Source organism: Engystomops pustulosus, chromosome 1 (genome assembly GCF_040894005.1).
Source record: "Engystomops pustulosus chromosome 1, aEngPut4.maternal, whole genome shotgun sequence".
Taxonomy (NCBI): domain Eukaryota; kingdom Metazoa; phylum Chordata; class Amphibia; order Anura; family Leptodactylidae; genus Engystomops; species Engystomops pustulosus.
The window spans coordinates 175658854-175678914 of NC_092411.1; the positions used below are offsets into that span (position 1 = coordinate 175658854).

Genomic DNA, 20061 nt, shown 5'->3' on the forward strand with positions numbered 1-20061 from the left:
CAGCTTTTAGAAGAGCGTCCAAATAGTCAGACATAAACATATATTTGGACTCCATTTTGGATGCTGAGGAAGAGGGAGGTGGTTCTATTTCAAATAGCTCCATATTTGATGTGGAAGCTTGTTCTACCTCAGATTGCGAATCTGATAGAGATTCTACCACGTTGGGTCTCTTGTAAGGTGGCTGTAATTGTGGCATTAATGCAGAAATGGATGAAGACACTTATGGATAAAATGAGGGGATTCATAAAGAGTGAAATTCAGACGTCAATGACGTTCTTTCTTCTCGCATAAACCCATCAATACATTCTTTACAGATTGTTTTTTTGTAATTTGGTGGTAGTTTATTGTAACACATATTACATCTTTTAGAGAATGCTTTCTTCCTCTCCATCTCTTTAGTTTTTTCCTTTTCCTTAGGATCCTGCCAAAGAGATGGAGATCAGGAATTTACAGAAACTCTCAGTAAAGGAGGATAATCCCCCTGTCCCACCAGATACCCTTGAAAACCACTCACAGGAGTTATAGGCGGGGGTTCTGGCAGTGTTACATCCATAATCAGGGATTCCATGCCTTCAATCTAAACATGCATTTAGATAATATAAACCATAACATGTACTACAAGAAGACAATTCCTGACCTTAATTGACACAGAATTAATAAGCCGTACCTGCATGACAGAATAAGGCATTTAGACATTATACAGCAACATTAAAGGCATAGACTTGAACAAGTTACCTTACACCCACTGGTTTAGGAGTGGCACGACCGAGTCACCGCTGATGCAATCCTTTAGACCCCAGAGCAGCGTGCAGCTCGATTAGCGCTGGCGTCACGAGTAGATCCTGTAGACATCAGATCAGCGTGCGCCATTTTTAAAATTTTGGCGCCCCGCTACGTCACTTCCGGTACGATGCGGCCCACCAGAAGTAGTCACCAAGCTCCAGACATGCGGCCGGGAGCACCAAGATGGCGGCGTCGGGTGTCTTTGGCTTTCCGGAGCCGCAGGCAGAGCCGGCTGGAGACTTCATGGGACCAGGAAGAGGAGGCACGCCACTGATCGCGATCCCAGTCTCCTCGGATAAAGGTAAGAACCTGTCTCCTTTAATGCAAACTCCCCCATACAGTCCCACATGGTGGAGACCGGAGGAGTACTCTCCACTCCCTGCCCGTGGGACAGGAAGCCACTGGTATGTGGATGCAGGGGGGGGGGGGGGGGTGTTTAACCTCTCCGCTTCCTGTCCCTGCAGGGTCAAGGGTCATCCTCCATGTGGGGCCGTCATGGGGGACGCTAGGGGAAAATACGGTATATAGTTTCTTATTTTGTACAGTGGGTATTGTAGCGATAGTCTAATTGGAGAATTGCCGGAAATCGATTACATGCTATAATAGCTACATTTAGCTTAACTAAATGATGCATACTTGTAGTATGCTGCAATATTATGATGTCCTTTGAGTTGGACGTCTTAACTTGAATGTCCAGCTAGATGTTGTATAGTATTCTGTGTATCATAAGAGTGGCTCAAAATTTGAATCTACAAATATTGCATGCATTTCCCGCTGTATTGTATTATGTTTGAAAAACTCTTCAATAAAAATTCACAGTTAAAAAAAAATTGCAAAAAATGTTAAAAAAAAGTTTCATTTATTAATATTGCACTATTTTTAAATAAGCATTCCCTGATCAGAATAGGTTAATTAGGCAATTATTTCCATCAATGTACATAAACTACATTTAATTATATACAACCTTTAGAAAAATATATAGACATTTAATATCATTTCAAATCGAAGAAGTCCTATGCCACATTGCTGGCTGCAAATGCTTTATGTTAAATCTCATGTTCCTGGGCAAAATCTTCATCTTTCATGTAAATCTCAATGTCAAAATCACATGATCAACAAAGTAATAAATAATAAAGCATTGAAACAATGCCTGAAGTACAGCATCCCAAAGGCACAGTGGTTACCATGAGAGTACAAAACTTTTTCATCTATGGTCTTTGGCAAATTAGAGGAGTACTGGAGGGCTGATCCGCTTCCATGTTTGCTGGAGGCTCTTCACTCTGCAACCCAAGAATAATGAATGCTATATGAACTATTATCAGTTATATGGTGTATGCACTGCAGAAACTTTTCATTTAAATCAAAAACTATTTTTAAACAAATCTTACAATGTCAGTGTAAGAGTGTTATAGAAGTCTATGACAATTGTAGTATAAACTACATCCTACATAATAACAATAGGCTATACCATGAAGACACCTCGAAAGCCACCCCTACCAAACCCATTGGTCTGACTTGTATCCCTCATACAGTAAGTGCTCAATACAACTGATATACTGTATATACTCGAGTATAAGCCGACCCGAGTATAAGTCGAGGCCCCTAATTTTACCACCAAAAACTGGGAAAACCTATTGACTCGAGTATAAGCCGAGGGTGGGAAATGCATTGGTCACAGACCCCCCAAGTATACAGCCAACCAGCCCCCTATATTATACAGCCTGCCCCGTGTAGTATACAGCCCAGCCCAGACGGCCCCCAGGTAGTATACAGCCTGCCCCCAGGTAGTATACAGCCTGCCCCCAGGTAGTATACAGCCTGCCCCCAGGTAGTATACAGCCTGCCCCCAGGTAGTATACAGCCTGCCCCCAGGTAGTATACAGCCCAGCCCAGTCTGCCCCCAGTAGTATACAGCCCAGCCCAGTCTGCCCCCAGTAGTATACAGCCTGCCCCGTGTAGTATACAGCCTGCCCCGTGTAGTATACAGCCACCCCAGCATAAAAAAAATAAATAAACTTATATACTCACCCTCCTGTGGCCCCGATGTGCAGCGCTGCTCCCCCGATGTCCGCGCCGCTTGTCTTCAGGCTTCTGCGCCTGTCTTCCTTCTTCTGCGGGGCGCCGCCATTGCTCTCTCCCGGGCCGGCGCCTAGTATGACGCGCCGCTGCTGACGTCATGCTAGGCCCCGCCCGGGGGAAAAACAATGGCGGCGCCCTGCAGAAGACGGGCGTGGATGCCTGAAGACGAGCCGCGCGGACATCGGGGGAGCAGCGCTGCGCATCGGGGCCACCGGAGGGTGAGTATCTACAATTGCACTACTCATGCCTAGCTGCAGAAACCTGGTTCAAAACTACAGTGTCCAGAGCCATCTTCTTCCAGCTCCATACATTGTGGGTCTAATTTATTAATAGCATCTATAAATTTAGAGTTCTTAATTATTGTAGACATTATTAAAAATGATCCTTCTCCGGCTGTGTCAACTTAATAATTTTTAGCCCACAAAAAAATAAATCACAAATAACTTAATAGTAGGAGTGCAGGGCAAAATACAGGGGCATAAGTATAGACAAGTTCAGTCTATTTGCTTCAGACAAATAAAATGCCTTTTGCTACATTTAGCAAAAAAAAACATTTATGCCATTACCAAGAAACTTTTCCCCCAGAAAAATGAAGCAACCAAGTCAACAAACATGAGGTGCAAGGTTTGACTGAATTTTATTTTGGTTTGGTAAAGTTGCTCCAATATTACTGTGAAGTTGGTTAAGGATTACCATATATACTCTAATATAAGCCGATAACCCTAATTTTAACACAAAAAAATGGAAACACCTATTGACTCGGGTATAAGCAGAGGATGGGAAATTCATAGGTCAGTATATAGCCTGCCAGCCCCTGCCCCCCCCCCATATTTTTTGTGCTGTAAACTCGGCGTATACTCGAGTATATATGGTAATAAAATATGTTGACTAAAAAGTTGAAATGCAGGCCTTACCCTGTGTTTCAGGTAGGAGAGGTAGGTGTCCCAGCCAACTGTGATTACATTAATATAAATGACACGATACTTAGGCGACAGGAAATAAAAGTTGATCATCTGTGCAGCAGGCCACACAGTCCAGTCAGCCTAAAAGACAAAGAATGTATTTAGTCACTGTTACACCATAATAAACCAACACATGAAAAGGAATACTGCATGAGACTTCACCTTATAAAACTCCCAGAACTTGTCTTTAAACTCGCCCCAACTGTCCTCCAAACTCTGTCCTTCCATTAAGCCCATACCTGCACACAAACAACAGATGCATATGTTACTGAAAAGTAGAGGTCCACATTCTGGGACTAATCAAGGTATAGCACATCTCCTAAATGCATATTTGCACAACTTCCTACAACATTATATAATAGTTAACACATCAATGCACTAAATATAGACATCAGTGGCAGTTGTACCAGCATTTATGGGTTCCCGATGTTACAAAACCCCTGTATTTTCTGGATAAATTTAAAGTTTCATAGCTTCAGTTTGACTGTATTAAAGAATGGAGACTTTGTGGTATTTTCATGGGGGTGTGAAGTTCTACTCAAAAATATAGCTAAAGCCCATTTTTCAGACTATACTTTGGTCACAGACAGCAGCCACAAAGCACAACATAGATTTCTGCTGTGTTTTTTTCTATTTGAACACTTAGGGCTGGTTAAAGGATTTTTTTTATTCCCTTTTGTGTGAGCCAAAAGTCATCTCTGGTCAGACCACACATGGAATATTGTGTACAGTTTTGGGCACCAGTGTATAAAAAAAGGATATAGTAGAGCTGGAACGGGTGCAGAGGAGAGCAACCAGGATTATTAGGAGAATGGGGGGATTAGAATACAATGACAGATTACAAAATTTGGGATTATTCAGTTTAGAAAAAAGACGACTGAGGGGAGACCTCATTACAATGTACAAATACCTGAACGGACAGTACAAGGATCTCTCCAAAGATCTTTTTATACCTAGGCCTGTGACCAGGACAAGGGGGCATCCTCTACGCCTAGAGGAGAGGCGATTTTACCATCAACATAGACAAAGGTTCTTTACTGTAAGAGCAGTGAGACTATGGAACTCTCTGCCGCAGGAGGTTGTTATGGCAGACTCTGTGTACATGTTCAAAAGAGGCCTGGATGCCTTTCTGGAGAGCAAAAATATCACGGGTTATGGGGATAAAACATTTATTTAATTCTTAAAGGTTGGACTTGATGGACTTGTGTCTCCTTCCAGCCTTATATACTATGATACTATGATCTCCAAAGTCCACTCTGTGCTATAAACCAGCTGAGGAAACTGAGTACCACTGCAAGTTTGGAATAGGCTACTTGTTATTTATTGCTTAGAGAGATATTACAACCCATCTGTCAGTGGCTTGCTTGTGGCCATTGAGCCAAAGGTCAATTGTGAACAACAAATGTCAACATCCGTTTCCCTCTGAATCCGTTTTTCACTGATTCTCTTGAACTATATTCAGAGTGCTCAATGAACAACAGTTTAAAATGGGACATGCCTTACTACTTAAAGGGGACAGGGACATAGTCTGTAAAATTGCAGCCATAGGAACTGATCTATTAAGAAGTATTGCACCAAATTCATTCATGTGCCATACGTTAAAACTGTGACCCAGTTTTCTATCAAGAAGTTCATAAAGCTGCTAATAATATACTGAACAAAGCTGTCTTATTATTACAAATAATATATTCTTCCTTTATTAAAAATACTCCTAAGAAATACCAAGATAAGCATTTTTTAAAGTTATTGTGATCTTTTTAGTGATACCTCTATATATGCAGAATTAACCCCTTAACGACTTGGCCTTTTTTAGTTTTTTCACTTCCATTTTTCACTCACCAACTTAAAAAAAATCTATAACTTTTTTATTTTTCCACATAAAGAGCTGTGTTATGGCTTATTTTCTGCGTAACAAATTGCACTTCATAGTGACGGTATTTAATATTCCATGGCGTGTACTGGGAAGCGGTAAAAAAATTCCAAATGCAGTGAAAATGGTGAAAAAACACATTTGCGACACTTTCTTGTGGGCTTGGATTTTACAGCTTTCACTCTGCGTCCCAAATGACATGTCTACTTTATTCTTTGGGTCGGTACGATCACGTGGATACCAAATTTGTATAGGTTTTATTATGTTTTCATACATTTAAAAAAAATTAAAACCTGTACAAAATATATATTTTTTTATTTTGCCATCTTCTGGCGCCAATAACTTTTTCATACTTTGGTGTACGGAGCTGTGGGTAGTGTCATTTTTTGCGAATTTTGATGGGGTTTTCATTGCTATAATTTTTTGGACTGTGCGACCTTTTGAACACTTTTTATGAATTTTTTTATATTTTTCAAAATGGCAAAAAAATGCCATTTTCGAATTTGGACGCTATTTTCCGTTACCGGGTTAAACGCAGTGAAAAACTGTTATTATATTTTGATAGATCGGGCATTTTCGGACGCGGCGATACCTAATGTGTTTATGATTTTTATATTTATATCAGTACTAGGGAAAGGGGGGTGATTTGATTTTTTAGGTTTTTTTATCGTAATTTTTTTTTTTAACTTTATTTATTTTTACTTTTACTATTTTTCAGACTCCCTAGGGTACTCTAACCCTAGGTAGTCTGATTCATCCTATCATATACTGCCATACTACTGTATGGCAGTATATGTGGATTTTACTCCCCATTCATTACAATGTGCAGTTAGCATGGGTTAAAACGAAGTAGCCTCGGGTATTCGGAACACCCGAGGCTACCATGGCGACGGATCGCTGCTCCCCGTGAAGTCATCGGGGAGCGATGATCCGCGACAAGATGGCGGCGCCCATGCGGCCCCATCTCTTTGAAGCCGCCGGCACCATTGCCGGCGGCGATCAAGGTGAAAACACCCGCGATTGGTGCTAGCACCGATCGCGGGTGTTACCGGTAAGCCTTTGCTGCAACATGCAGCAAAGACTTACCGGCTATGGAGAGGGCTCGGCCCGCGAGCCCTCTCCATGCACCGGGACCCGGCGTTAAGGATACCCAGGATAAAAATTATATGTCACTTAAACTATAAAGACCAAAAAACAAATTACTAAAAGATCATTCCAATGCATCTAAAAATAGTACAAAAAAAATTCTTACCCAAGAAGTACCAAACTCCCAGAAAGGGGGAAGCCATCAGTTGGTCAATAAAAACTTTTCGCAAAACAATTTTAATTCCTCGCCCAGGAAAAGCCCTATCCAGCCATGAATACCAGAAATGCATCATGGGGCCCATTGAGCACCCTATGGCAAACATACGACCTGCCAGGAAAATCAGATTAAAGGATATGTTTCAATGAAATATACAAGCATAAATTACAGCAATCTAAATATACAAGTTGTAAACAGACAGGAACTACTTAAATACTTTGTATACCAAGTACCGTACTGAACATAATACACAGACACACACAAAGATATGTCTATCTCTATCTACCCTTCCATCCTTCCTTCCTAGGGCTTCCTAAACTTCACTCTCTCCCAACCTATTCAATTTAATTGTATTGATTTGGATGGCTTCTTAAACCCTTAACGACCTGGCCCTATTTTGTTTTTTCATTTCCATTTTTCACTCCCCACCTTCAAAGATCTATAACTTTTTTATTTTTACATGTAACATGTGCATTTTTATATGTACAAATTGCACTTCATAGTGATGGTATTGAATATTCCATGCCGTGTACTGAGAAGGGGGAAAAAAATGGTGAAAAAACACATTTGTGTTGTTTTCTTGTGGGCTTGTATTTTACAGCTTTCACTGTGCGCCCCAAATAACATGTCTATTTTATTCTTTGGGTTGGTGCGATCACAGGGATACCAAATTTGTATAGGATTTATGCTTTCATACATTTAAAAAAAAATAAAACCTCCTGTACGAATTTTTTTTTTATATCTTCTGGCACTAATAACTTTTTCATACTTCGGTGTACGGAGCTGTGGTGTCATTCTGTGTGACTTTTGATGATGTTTTGAATGCTATCATTTTTAAGACTAAGACCTTTAGATCATTTTTATTGAATTTTTAATATTTTTTAAAATGGCAAAAAATGCCATTTTCAACTTCGGGCACTATTTTTCGTTACGGGGTTAAACACAGTGAAAAAAAGGTATTATATTTTGATAGATCAGGCATTTTCAGACGCGGCAATACATAATATTTTTAAGATTTTAACAGTTTATTTGAATTTTTATGTTTTTTTATAATTTTTTTTTATTTTTTACATTTCTTTTTTTACCATTTATCAGACTCACTAGGGTACTTTAACCCTAGGTTGTCTGATCGATCCTACCATATACCCATGCGCCGCCATCTTTTTGCCGGTGGCTATCGCGGGGATAACACTCTGATGGCATAAAATCATAGACCATGACATTAAAATGGCAGCTAAAGACTAAAGGTGGTCCCCGACTTAAGAACACCCGACCCCTAGTTACAGACAGCCTACTTGATATTTGTAATTTACTGTACTTTAGTCCCAGGCTACAATGATTAGCTGTAAGAGCTATCATAGATGTCTGCAATTAAGATTTATTGTTAATCCTGGTTCCTATGACAACCCAAGTTTTAACCCCTTACTGACGCGGTCTGCAGTAGTACGGTGCACGGAGAGGGCTCACGGGCTAAATCCTTCTCCATAGCCGGTAAGTCTTTGCTGCATATGGCGATCCGTCGCCATGACAGTGTCCGGTTTTCCGAAAACTCGAGGCTGTCTTGTTTTAACGCTTTCATTACAATGTACTATGAGCACGTTGTAATGAATGAGGAGGGAAGTCCCCATATACTGCCATACTCTAGTTAAATACCATCACTATGAAATGCAATTTGTTACACAGAAAACAAGCCATAACATGGAATGGAAGTGAAAAAACTAAAAAGGGCCAGGTCGTTAAGGGGTTAAAATCCAATTGCCAGAGAGACCAAATTAATTTTGGCTGTGGTTACAATTATACAGCGCTGGCTTGCATACAAATTCAACTTAACAAACCTAAAGAAGCCTATCTTGTATGTAGCCCGGGGACATCCTATATTTAATTACTAGCTGCTGTGATATCAGACCATTCACTGCACACAAGAGGAGAATCAGCGCCATAACTTTTTTTGCCCCCATTAGAATAATAATAAGGATCATCTATAAGACATTAGAGAAATATTGCAGTCTATTAGTCTTTAAAAATTGTAAAAAAAAAAAAAGAACTTGGGGTGAGAAATTTCCCATTTCCACCAGCAGGTTCTGTCTGTGACCAGTGTTTCTCCTCTCTCCATAAACGTCTATTAAATTAGATACTTCCAAGTTTAATTTGTCTTCCTCTATTAAAAGGAGTGCTATTCAATCAAAATCAGGCATGATAAACCAGTGATCCTTACTCACAAGATCCATGCACTGTGTCTGTGGTAATCTTCTTATATTTGTTAGAAAATATAAGATTAACTTCTTATATTTTGTATACAACTCTCAAAAATTGTATTAATGAAACTTAGGGGCTCTGGGGCATTACTGGAGCACTTCTGTGCAGCAGATTCACAGGCTATTAAAGGGCATCTACCACCAGGGTGAAGGACTGAATGCAAATGAGACCTTCAGACTCATTTGCATACAGTCTTTCATCCTGGTGGTAGAGGTCCTTTAAATGAGCAGAAAATGTCTCACCTCCGCACTCTCCCTCCACCTGTGTAATCTTTTGTAGCTGCAGCAGGACGATAAAGGGGGGGAGGGAGGGGGGGATGATGATAGATCTGCTTTGGTCAAAGGAAATCTACCACTAGGATGAAGAATTGTAAACCAAGTACACTTGCATGCTGGTGTGTGACCCCTCTGGCAGGATCTGCTGCTCTTTAGCACCTCATGTCCTTGTTTCTACAAAAATAAAAGGGGAGGGGGATGTGCTCCTGCACAGTGTAACAGCACGTGAAGCTGCAGCATGGCAGGGCTCTGGTAAAAAATGATTATATATCTATGCATCTAGCTCTCCCTGTTTGTCTCTCCGTCTTTCACTTACTTACTCTTCCTGTCTGTCTCTCAGTTAGGAAACATTCACTCGGCCGTATGGGAGACGTATATATGGCCAACGTATATATGTCAGCTACTGTCACTCACACTCCCCCTGCATGTCTTCCTGTCTCTATCCATCTTACCTCAGACATAAGTGGTCTTATACTCACTGCCTGTAGTAACCAATCAAAGCTCAGATTAATGACCTGTGGCAGAAGCACAGCACAGCTTCCAACTGCCACAGCAGCAGACAATGACTCCTATATGTGGTGGGTAATAAGTGGATTTTGGAAAGTGCAGGGTGAAAATTTCAGCTCCAAACCTAGCCTATGACTTTCCCCCAAGTCACAGGGTGCAGCTGGGCAAAATTTGGTGATTGTAAACACAAAGGTGCAGATGCCTTCAGTGGACACACACACACTCAGCTTTATATATTAGATGTAGTTTGGCCAGATCTGCCTCTACTACCTGTTCGCATCCAGTCTCGCTGTTTACTCGGATCTCTTCTCAGCTCCCGAGCCTGCTGGATGGTATCTCCAATACCCAGCAGTACTCCACAGCTAACTGTGTTAGTAACCAACAAAAACCGTCCTCTAAAGAAAGGCTTCCAGTAGTCCGATACTCGAGCTAGCAGCAATCTACCCTGGGGAAGCATTGTGTCTGAATTGCATCAATTGCTTGACACAGTACCACATGGACCTTGCACGGTTATTTAGGATCGTCACCTGTAAAGAACATGAAAGCTATATGAATAACAGCAAAGAAAAGTATCACACAATATGCACACACCAATTAGATTTAAAACAAACAGTTTTACACATACTTCAGTGGATAAGCACTTTAAGGGAGATATTCCATCAGAAAGAAAGAAAATCTGACCTAAAAGTTTTATAGAATCATTGCACATTATATGTCAACACCTGGCTCATACATGCATGACATAAGGCAATAACAAGTCAGACCCCTTTCATGAGTGAGTTTTGTGCATTGCACACTTTCCCATTGTATTCAATGGGTTTTGTCAGACTTGCATTTCTTTCACGGCATGCTGTACTTTTGCAAGTCATGCACGTGAAAAAAAGCACCAAACAAATCTACAGAGACAGGTCAAAAACGTGTGTCACTCGAAAACGCATTCAACTGCAATACGTTTTTAACCCCTTATCACCGACACTAGTTTTCAGCTCAATGACCAGACTCGATTTTTCAAATCTGACATGTCTCACGATAATTGGTTATAACTTCGGAACGCTTTAACATATCCTGGTGATTTTGAGAATGTTTTCTCGTGACACTTTGTACTTCACGATAGTTATAAAATTTAAGTGATAAGTTTTGCGTTTCGTTCTGAAAAAAAGTGAAAATTTGGCAAAAGTTTGTAAAAATTCTTCATTTTCCAAGTTTGAAATGTTCTGGTTTCCAGACAGGAAGTAAAACTACCCAAAAAGTTTGATAATTAACATTTACAGAATATCTGCTTTATGTTGGGATGATATTTTATGCTTCCGGTCATTTTTCTAGGATGTTATGAGGCGCAGAACTTTAGGTGCGATTTTTCTTATTTTCATGAAAATTGCCATAACTCACATTTTGAGGGACAACTCAGCTTTCAAGTGACTTTGAGAGGCCTAAATAATAGTAAAACCCCATAAATTACCCCACTATAGAAAGTTCACCCCTCAACATATGTAAAACAACTTCTATTAAGTCCATTAACCCTTTAAGTGTTTCACATGGGTTAAAAAATATGGACCTGCGATTTAGAAACTATGGAATTTTTTTGGAAATACATTCATTTAGGCCAAAACTGACATTTTCAGAATAAATTAAATGATGAAATGCACTGCAACGCTTGATGCCCAATTCCTCCCGAGTGTACTGATCCCCATATGTGGTGGTAAACTGCTGTACGGGCGCACGGCCGAGTATAGAATGAATGGAGGAGCCATTCACAGCAGATTTGTATTGTCACATTGTACAACATATAAATTTTTATTTTTTTTGGTAATGCGATCATATGAGGGCTTATTTTTTATGGGATGAGATGCAATGTATAAATAATTTATTTTGGGGGTCTAAAGCTTATTCATGAGATTTTATTAACTATTTCAAGGGGGACACAAACAAAATCATCAATTTTTATTTTGGATTGTTAGCATTTCCCCCCCCCCCCCCGCTCACCGTAACGTAAAAATAATATTTTATCTTTATTCTCTGCTTCACTACGATTACGATGATACCTCATTTATATAGTTTTTCTTATTTTTGCTCAATTTTCCTGAGCAAAACCAATATTGGAGAAAATCGCATTGTTTTTACTATTGACAACTTTTCAGGGCCATAACTTCTGTATTTTTCTGTTGTCAGATCTGGTTGAGAGCTTATTTTTTGCGAAAACAGTTGTTCTTTTCAGTCGTATCATATTAGGTACCGTAACTTTTTTTTATCACTTTTTAGAACATTTTTTGTGATGGTGTTTGATGAAAAATTGTATATTATGGGAAGTTTTTCGAGTTTTTTTTTACGTAGTTCACCGAGCGCGTTCAATATTGATTTAGATTTATTGTACAGATTAATACGGACGCGGTGATACCAAATATGTACGCGTTTTTGTGTTTTATTTACTTTATTTGCATTTTATGTGTTACTGGGGAGATTATGGGACTTTTATTTTATTTATTTAATTATATTATAAAAAGATTTAGTTTTTTTTTTTTTTTACTTTTTTACATTTTCTACTTCTTGGCTTGAATAAGCGATCATCCGATCGCTTATTCAAGCCTTTACACTGCAATACACTTGTATTGCAGTGTATAGTGAAAGTAACTGAGCATGCTGCGCATGCTCAGTTACTTACAGCCGGGTCCTGCCAGGAAGGCAGGACCCGGTGAGAAGAGGAGCCGACAGCCCCGGGTCACTCGTCGGAACCCGGGGCAGCGGCAGGAGGGATCGGATCCCCCGGTAAGCACACCGGGGGGGGTCCGATCCACGGGGGACACACTTGCACGCCGCGGTCATGCTTGACCGCGGCGTGCAAGGGGTTAAACACCCGGGATCGGAGTTTTTCCGATCCCGGGTGTTAGTGCCGGGTCTGGGCTGTGATATCACAGCCCGACACCGGCACCAGCGAGACCCGGTGTCCCGAAAACTTCTTCTGATGCGCCGCCATAGAAAGGCGTCGCATCAGAAGAAGTACCCTTAATGACCGCCCTAAAAACCCGATAGGGCGGTCATTAAGGGGTTAATGGATGGGTTGCTAGGTGATGTGAAAAAACAGCAGGAAGTGGCATGTCAGTACAAAGGAGTGAAAATGATTAAAAACGCATTTGCGATGTTTTCTTGTGGGCTTGGATTATACAGCTTTCACTGTGCACCACAAATGACATGTCTACTTTAATCTTTGAGCCGGTACGATTATGGGGATACCAAATCTGTATAGGTTTTATAATGTTTTCATACATTTACAAAAATTTAAACCTCCTGCACAAAAATATTTTTTTTTATTTTGCCATCTTATGGCGCCAATAACTTTTTCAAACTTCGGTTTACGGAGCTGTGGGTGGTGTAATGTTTTGCGACTTGTAATTGTAATGAAAGGATTAAAACGAGACAGCCTTGGGTGTTCAGAAGACCCAAGGCTGTCATGGCGAGGGATAGCCGCTCTGTGATGACATCATGAGCCCTCTCCATGCACCGGGACCCGACGTGCGCCGTTGGTAAGGGATTAAATAATGTAAAGTTATACTAATTTCCAATATACTTTCTGTATCAATTCCTCACGGTTTTCGAGATCTCTGCTTGCTGTCATTCTATAGAGAGCTTCATTGCTTATTTTCAGTGGACACAAATCTGCCCATGGTCACACAGGTGCACGGCTTGTTATAACACACAGCTCTGATTATTCTCTGTGATACTAATGAGCTGGGCACCTGTGTGACCATGGTCAGATTTCTGTCCACTGGAAGTAACATAGAATAGAATGTAATGTTACTATGTTTCATCATTCAAACAACATTAATTTGCCAAAGTGGGAATACCCCTTTAATCTTATTTTCAGACAATTGTGCACATATGGGCAGTATGCGCTAATACAATCAGTGTCCTGCCTAGGTTATAGAATAATATGTACACAAAATGGTCACAGAAATACTGTATATACTCGAGTATAAGCTAGTACAAGCTAGTTATCACAGGTGTCTACTATCTTGTAATCAGTCAGTGACCTGTATATAGGGCTACAGCACACTCAACGAGGACCAGAGGACACACCTTGATTTATCATGTCCCTTTGCTCACCACCATTTCTGTCCTGGCCAGTTTCAAGAGTTTTATTATTTTTTTTTAATAAACCATGAAGCATGGTTGAAAAGCAATGTCCACTTTTCACTTGTTCATTGTCAAAACAAGTTTATTTTTACTTTTGTCAGATTCAAATCATTTCTGTCACCATTGTGGATTTTTCTTTCATTAAACGAGGTGTAGCAACAATTTTGTCCTCATGTGTACGTAGAGCATTCCCATACATTTTACTAGCTTTTGGCACAAATCAATATACACTGCTTATAAAAAGGGAACATTCTAGATCTAAATGAATAAAATAGTCGCATTGAACTTTGTACAGAAGAAAGTATTCAATGTGCTGACAACAAAATGGGAATCACATTTATTAACCAATAGAGATGAAACTTTGATGAGACTCAGTATTTTGTGTGGCCTCCACGTGCCTGTGTGAACCTTTCTAGAATTCCTTAGGAGACCATCTGCAACCTTATCAGGATCTTGCTGAGGGATTTCCTCCCAGACCTGGACTAAAGCCTCCACCAACTACTGGACAGTCTGTGGCACAATGTGACGTTGGTGGATGGAGCGAGACATGATGTCCCAGGTGTGCTCAGCCAGGCCAGTCCATAGTTTCGATGTCTTCATCTGGCAGGAACTGCCAACACACTCCAGCCATAGCATTGCCCTGCATAAGGAGTAACTTAGTGCTAACCTAAGAGGTCTGAGGATCTCATCTCGGCACCTAATGGCAGTCAGGCTACCTCTGGCGAGCACATGGAGGGCTGTACCGCCCTCCAAAGAAATGGCACTCCACACCATTACTGACCCACTGCCAAACCAGTCATGCTGAAGGATGTTGCAGGCATCAGATCGCTCTCCACTGCATCTCTAGACTCGTCAAGTGTCACATGTACTCAATGTGAACCTGCTTTCATCTGAAGAGCACACTTCTGGTGTACTAGCCTGTCTCCCGGTAGCGCCCCCAGCCTCTGGACACTATGCTACCAGACACAGCAAACCTTCTGGCCTCACATTGATGTGCTATCCTGAGTGGGCTGCACTACCTGAGCCACTTGTGTAGGTTGTAGAGTCCGTCTTATGCTAGCGCGTGTGTCAAAACACCACCAACATTCAAAATTGATCAAAACATCAGCTGGAAAGCATAGATAGTACATCTACTCCATTTACAAAACAGCATGTGAAATTGATTGTCGATTAGTGTTGTTTCCTTAGGCGTTTTTGGTTCGTTTTTAAGCATGCGTTCTCAGTCCATTTTTACAATGCATTTGGCTACTTTGAACCTGTTTGTCTAAACGCACGGAATATGGTAAAAAACGGATGCGTGTTAAAAAGAACTGAAAACGCATGCTTAAAAACGGACCAAAAAACGCCACCTGTGGCATCACCCTATGGGTGCAGTCACACGTTGCAGTTAAAACTGCATCGCTATGAGATTTGAGGTGGTTTTAGGTGCAATTTCCTATTATAACCCCTTAACGACCTGGCCCTTTGTATGGCAGTATGTGGGGATTTTCCACCTCATTCATTAAAATGTGCAAATCGCATTGTAATGAATGGGTTAAAATGAAACAGCCTCGGGTGTTCCGAAAACCTGAAGCTGTCATGCTGACCGATCGCCGCTCCCCGATGACGTCATGAGGAGCAACAGTCACCACCAAGATGGCGCCGCCCATGCTATTACCGATTGCGGGTGTTACTCGTAAGTCTTTGCTGAAAAATGCAGCAAAGACTTACCGGCTATGGAGAGGGCTCAGCCCGTAAGCCCTCTCCATGCACCCGCACCTGATGTGCACCGTACTATTACGATGCGTGTCGGGAAGGGGTCAACAGGTTAAAGACATTTGTGGAACAGGTTTATTCTCCAAAATCAAATTGACCAGTTACTTAACAAACTGCACCTAAAACCACCTCAAAACTAACAGAGATGCAGTTGTAACTGCACCATGTGACTTCACCCCAAGTGGACAGTTTGATTTCACAGAAGTTTGATTTACTTGGGAGTTATATTGTGTTGTTTAAGTGTTCCCTTTATATTTCTAAGTAGTATATAATAGTGCCAAAAGCTAGCTTAGTACTATATAGTTTGTTGGCTGCAGAATGCATCCTCTATTGCATCTTACTAGTTTGAGGGCAGAAGTAGCGCCTAAAGATTTTCTCTTGCTTCACCAGCAATCTCTACTCATGGTCACCTTCAAGGGGAGAAAAAAAAAAAGTTACTAGAGAATATACAGGAACATTTGAAGAGTACTAATAAGTATACTGTAGTGCTACTTATTATTTCAAAGTTGGGGAATATTTATCAAGACTGATGTTTTCTACACAAGTCTCATTCTCGCTCTTCAGCTTTCACTGTGCAGTCCCAATGAGACATCCCCTTTAGGCCGGTGGCACATGTGGCGTTTTTGTTGCTTTTTTTTTTTCATTGCGTTTTTGCATCCTTGAAAACGCATATTTGCATATTGGCTTTTTCAATGGGCTTTGGGTTAAACTCTTTTAACTTAGCGTTTTCTCCCCTGCGTTTGTCTGTATTTTTTGAGGTGTGTTTACGTTGCGTTCATGCACAAACAACAGGGACAAGATCACTAAAATTGTCATTGAAACCTGTACAGTGAGTGCCGTAAAAAAATATACAAATAAATACAAATAAAACAGCTCTGTAAACAAAAATATAAAAATGTTATGCCCATTAATACATGGTGAGGCAAAAGCTAGCAAATTTAATTTACGGTATCACCGTAATCGTGATTTTTATGGTATGGTGAACGTCCGGGAAAAGTAATGCTAAAAACCATATATAAGAATTAATTATTTTATCCTAACCATCACCAAGAAAGAGTTAATAAAATCTGTTTATTAGCGATTGACCTTCCCCCCTCCGTAAATGATGTACTTGAAAAGTCGATCTAATCCACAAAAAAAAAAAAAAAAAAAAAATCCCCCATATGTCCAAATATTTTATAGCCTGTAAAATGTGACAATGCAGATCTGCTCTGGATGGCACTACTTCCCGGCCGTGCGCTCATACAGCAGTTTGGGTATCAAACTTTGAGGAGTTTTTCGTAATTAATGTATTGTCTAAAAAAAAAAAATTAGAGTTTGTAAATTACACTTCCATTTTGTTGAAACAGCTAAAGGGTTAACACACTTCTTAAAGTTGAATTTTCACACATTGAGGGGTGTAGTTTCTAAAATGGCATTACAGCTGTAGTATCTAAAATGGCATTACAGTTTTACTGCTATTAAGGACTCCCAAAGCCATATAAAGCTGAGCAGGTGCCTCTAAAATAAGGGTTTTGATGATTTTCATAAAATTGACAAAAATTGCACCCAAAATTCTGGACCTTCTAACCTAACCTAGAAAAGAGAGAGAGGATGCATTAAAAATTGGGTTATGTTACAGTACATACTTGAGTATATACGAGTTTTTCAGAACAATTTTTGGCTGGCGGGCTGGCTTATACACTCGAGTATATACAGTAGCTTATAAAGTTACCTGGGTTCTATAACTATCTACCTGAAAAGCAGAAAATTTAGAACTTTGAAAATGAATAATTTTTAGAAATATTTGCAAAATTTTCGTTTTTTTCATAACTAAACACAAAAGATATCAAACTACAAAAACTACAATGTGTGACTGTGAGAAAACAATCTCAAAGTACCCTGGATGTGTAAAAGCTTTACAAATGTATAACCTCCTATGACACAGGGCAAATTTAAGAAAATCAGGATAGGTCCTTAATCCCTAAAATGGCTTAGACCTGAAGGGGTTTAAAAAAAAAAAAAAAAAAAAAAAAAAAAAGCAGTGCACAGCAGTACTGGAATACTCTGCCAGTTTATATTCTTACAGTATGTCACTTGCAGATTGCATAACTGTTGCCCCACAAAACAAATTACTTTAGATAAGCACAGCACGTAGCATTATTTCATCTGTGGGTTTAGACACACACATATATATATATATATATATATATATATATATAATTGGTCTTTGGTTGCATCACAATAACTGTTCCATCAATGGCCAGTTCTAATGGCTGAGCTGGAGCCCAGGAGCATCATGGAAGGGGAATGTACCAGTCAACTGGGATTTCTATCATAGACTTTACGTTTACAGAGAGAACTGTATATCAAGAAATCCTGCCAAAAAGCCAACAATGGACGACCTTCCATTTATCCTTATATAGTCCCAGCTCGCTGTGACATTGAGAGACGCTTTAGTATGACATATACAACACTGCAGCTGCTTGCATCAGATCAGGGCCGGCTCCAGGATTCGGTAGGCCCCTGGGCGACAGAGCCTCAGCGGGCCCCTTTGCATTGAATATACAGGCGGTCCCCTACTTAAGGACAACTGACTTACAGACGACCCCTAGCTACAGACGGACCCCTCTGCCCCCTGTGACCTCTGGTGAAGCTCTCTGGATGTTACTATAGTCCCAGACTGTAATGATCAGCTGTAAGGTGTCTGTAATGAAGCTTTATTGATAATCCTTGGTCCCATTACAGCAAAAAATTTTGAAACTACAATTGTCACTGGGGCAAAAACAAAATTGCCTTGAACTACAATTATAAAATATACAGGTTCGACTTACATACAAATTCAACTTAAGAACAAACCTTCGGAACCTATCTTGTACGTAACCCAGGGACTGTCTGTATATAGTCCCTCAGTTTTTTAAATGAATGTGGCCAGTAAATAACAAATAATGAAAATTACTTCCCCTCATGCAGGTCCAAGGCTCTCTCTATCCTCATCACCTATTCTGCTATAAGCTTCAAAGTGCATATTCTGTGCAGCAGGGACGCAGGCGGCGCACGCCAGCCAGCATCCTGCAAAGTGTACAGAGACACTAATACAGTTTATAAAAATGTATACAGTTGTCTAAGTAATGCCCTTTGTTAAAACTGCAGTATTTTATATAGAACACTGAAGTAGAAGTCCAGCTTAGTTTATCTGCTGGCCAGTCAGCTATTCTTTAAAAACAGTATAACCCACAGACTGGCAGCGATGTGTTTTATGACCCTGTTTCTCTGATTTAACCTCTGATCTCCCGCTGTCTTTCCCGGAAGATCTATTACACTGACACTTCTGCAGGACGGCACATGGTAGCGTGGGGTGTTCAGCTCTGCTGCTTGTAAGCTATGCTGCTTTCTGTAGTGCTCCGAGCCCACGCTGTGCCGTAGAGCAGTGCAGCTGAGTGAGTGCTCGGCTGTGGAATTTCACGACCCTGACTGCATGTATTGAAGCTCCAGCAGTACACTGATCTCACCTCACCGATGTTTGCCGGTGAATGAACTCTTTCCCTGAAGTGAGTAGCTGTCGTCCCGGTCCGGCCCTTTCACTGAGCAACCCCCTCGCTCTGCAGGGTCACCTGCCGAGCAGCCCAGTTGAGAAGCGACAGTGAGGAAAGTGCCGTGGGCCCTTCTGGAAGCTGTGGGCCCCGGCACTTGCCCGGGTATGCCGGGTGCTGACACCGGCCCTGCATCAGATCATCTCAACTACCAGTAAATCTGCCACTACTCCCTCCTCCAGCTATCAGGCCAGTCAGTAAGTACTACCGTGTCCTGTCCGACACGGGCGGTAAAGTACTGACTATAGCCGCAGGACTATCACTACTAGAACTCACCTGCCCGATGCCCCCATACTGTACAACTCTGTGAACATGACAAACACGTGACTCGGACGCCGGAAAAGAACGTCAGTGCAGAGGAAGTGAACCGTCTCCTCTCGTGTAATGGGGTCAGGGATTGCAGCACACACTGTTGAGGTTCCGGATTATATGCAGTGTGTGCTCACTAGACGTGTGGAGCTCATCTGCTGTACTGGTGGTGTTCTTGTGAGCCCTTTCTTGGTGTAGGATGGCTTGCACTATGTAATAAAGTACGAGGGTAAACAGTAAAATGGGGATGGATGTTATTTGT

At 40.9% G+C, this 20061-nt stretch overlaps 1 protein-coding gene across 2 annotated transcripts; it reads right to left on the reverse strand.

The window, feature by feature from the left end:
* Positions 1–1641: 1641 nt before the first annotated feature.
* MPV17L2 (MPV17 mitochondrial inner membrane protein like 2) lies at positions 1642–19961 on the reverse strand. 2 transcript variants are annotated; one of them, XM_072113920.1, is made up of 7 exons: positions 19767–19961; positions 16260–16328; positions 10306–10562; positions 6947–7108; positions 3987–4063; positions 3777–3905; positions 1642–2063 (listed from the first exon to the last, which is right to left on the reverse strand). In XM_072113920.1, exons 3-7 carry the CDS (start codon positions 10490–10492, stop codon positions 1992–1994), a joined length of 627 nt encoding a protein of 208 aa, XP_071970021.1. In that variant the 5' UTR covers positions 10493–10562; positions 16260–16328; positions 19767–19961; the 3' UTR covers positions 1642–1991. The 2 variants fall into 2 exon arrangements, with proteins under 2 accessions (XP_071970021.1, XP_071970022.1); XM_072113921.1 differs by lacking the exon at positions 19767–19961 and adding an exon at positions 19643–19665.
* Between the last annotated feature and the right edge of the window lie 100 nt (positions 19962–20061).

Excerpts from the sequence above, each read along its gene's own strand:
- MPV17L2 (XM_072113920.1), bottom strand. The coding sequence starts at position 10,492 with ATGCTTCCCCAGGGTAGATTGCTGCTAGCTCGAGTATCGGACTACTGG. Across the intron at positions 7,109-10,305 it reads GCGAGACTGGATGCGAACAG|GTCGTATGTTTGCCATAGGG; the intron begins GTAGTAGAGGCA and ends TTTTCCTGGCAG. Across the intron at positions 3,906-3,986 it reads AGTTCTGGGAGTTTTATAAG|GCTGACTGGACTGTGTGGCC; the intron begins GTGAAGTCTCAT and ends TTTGTCTTTTAG.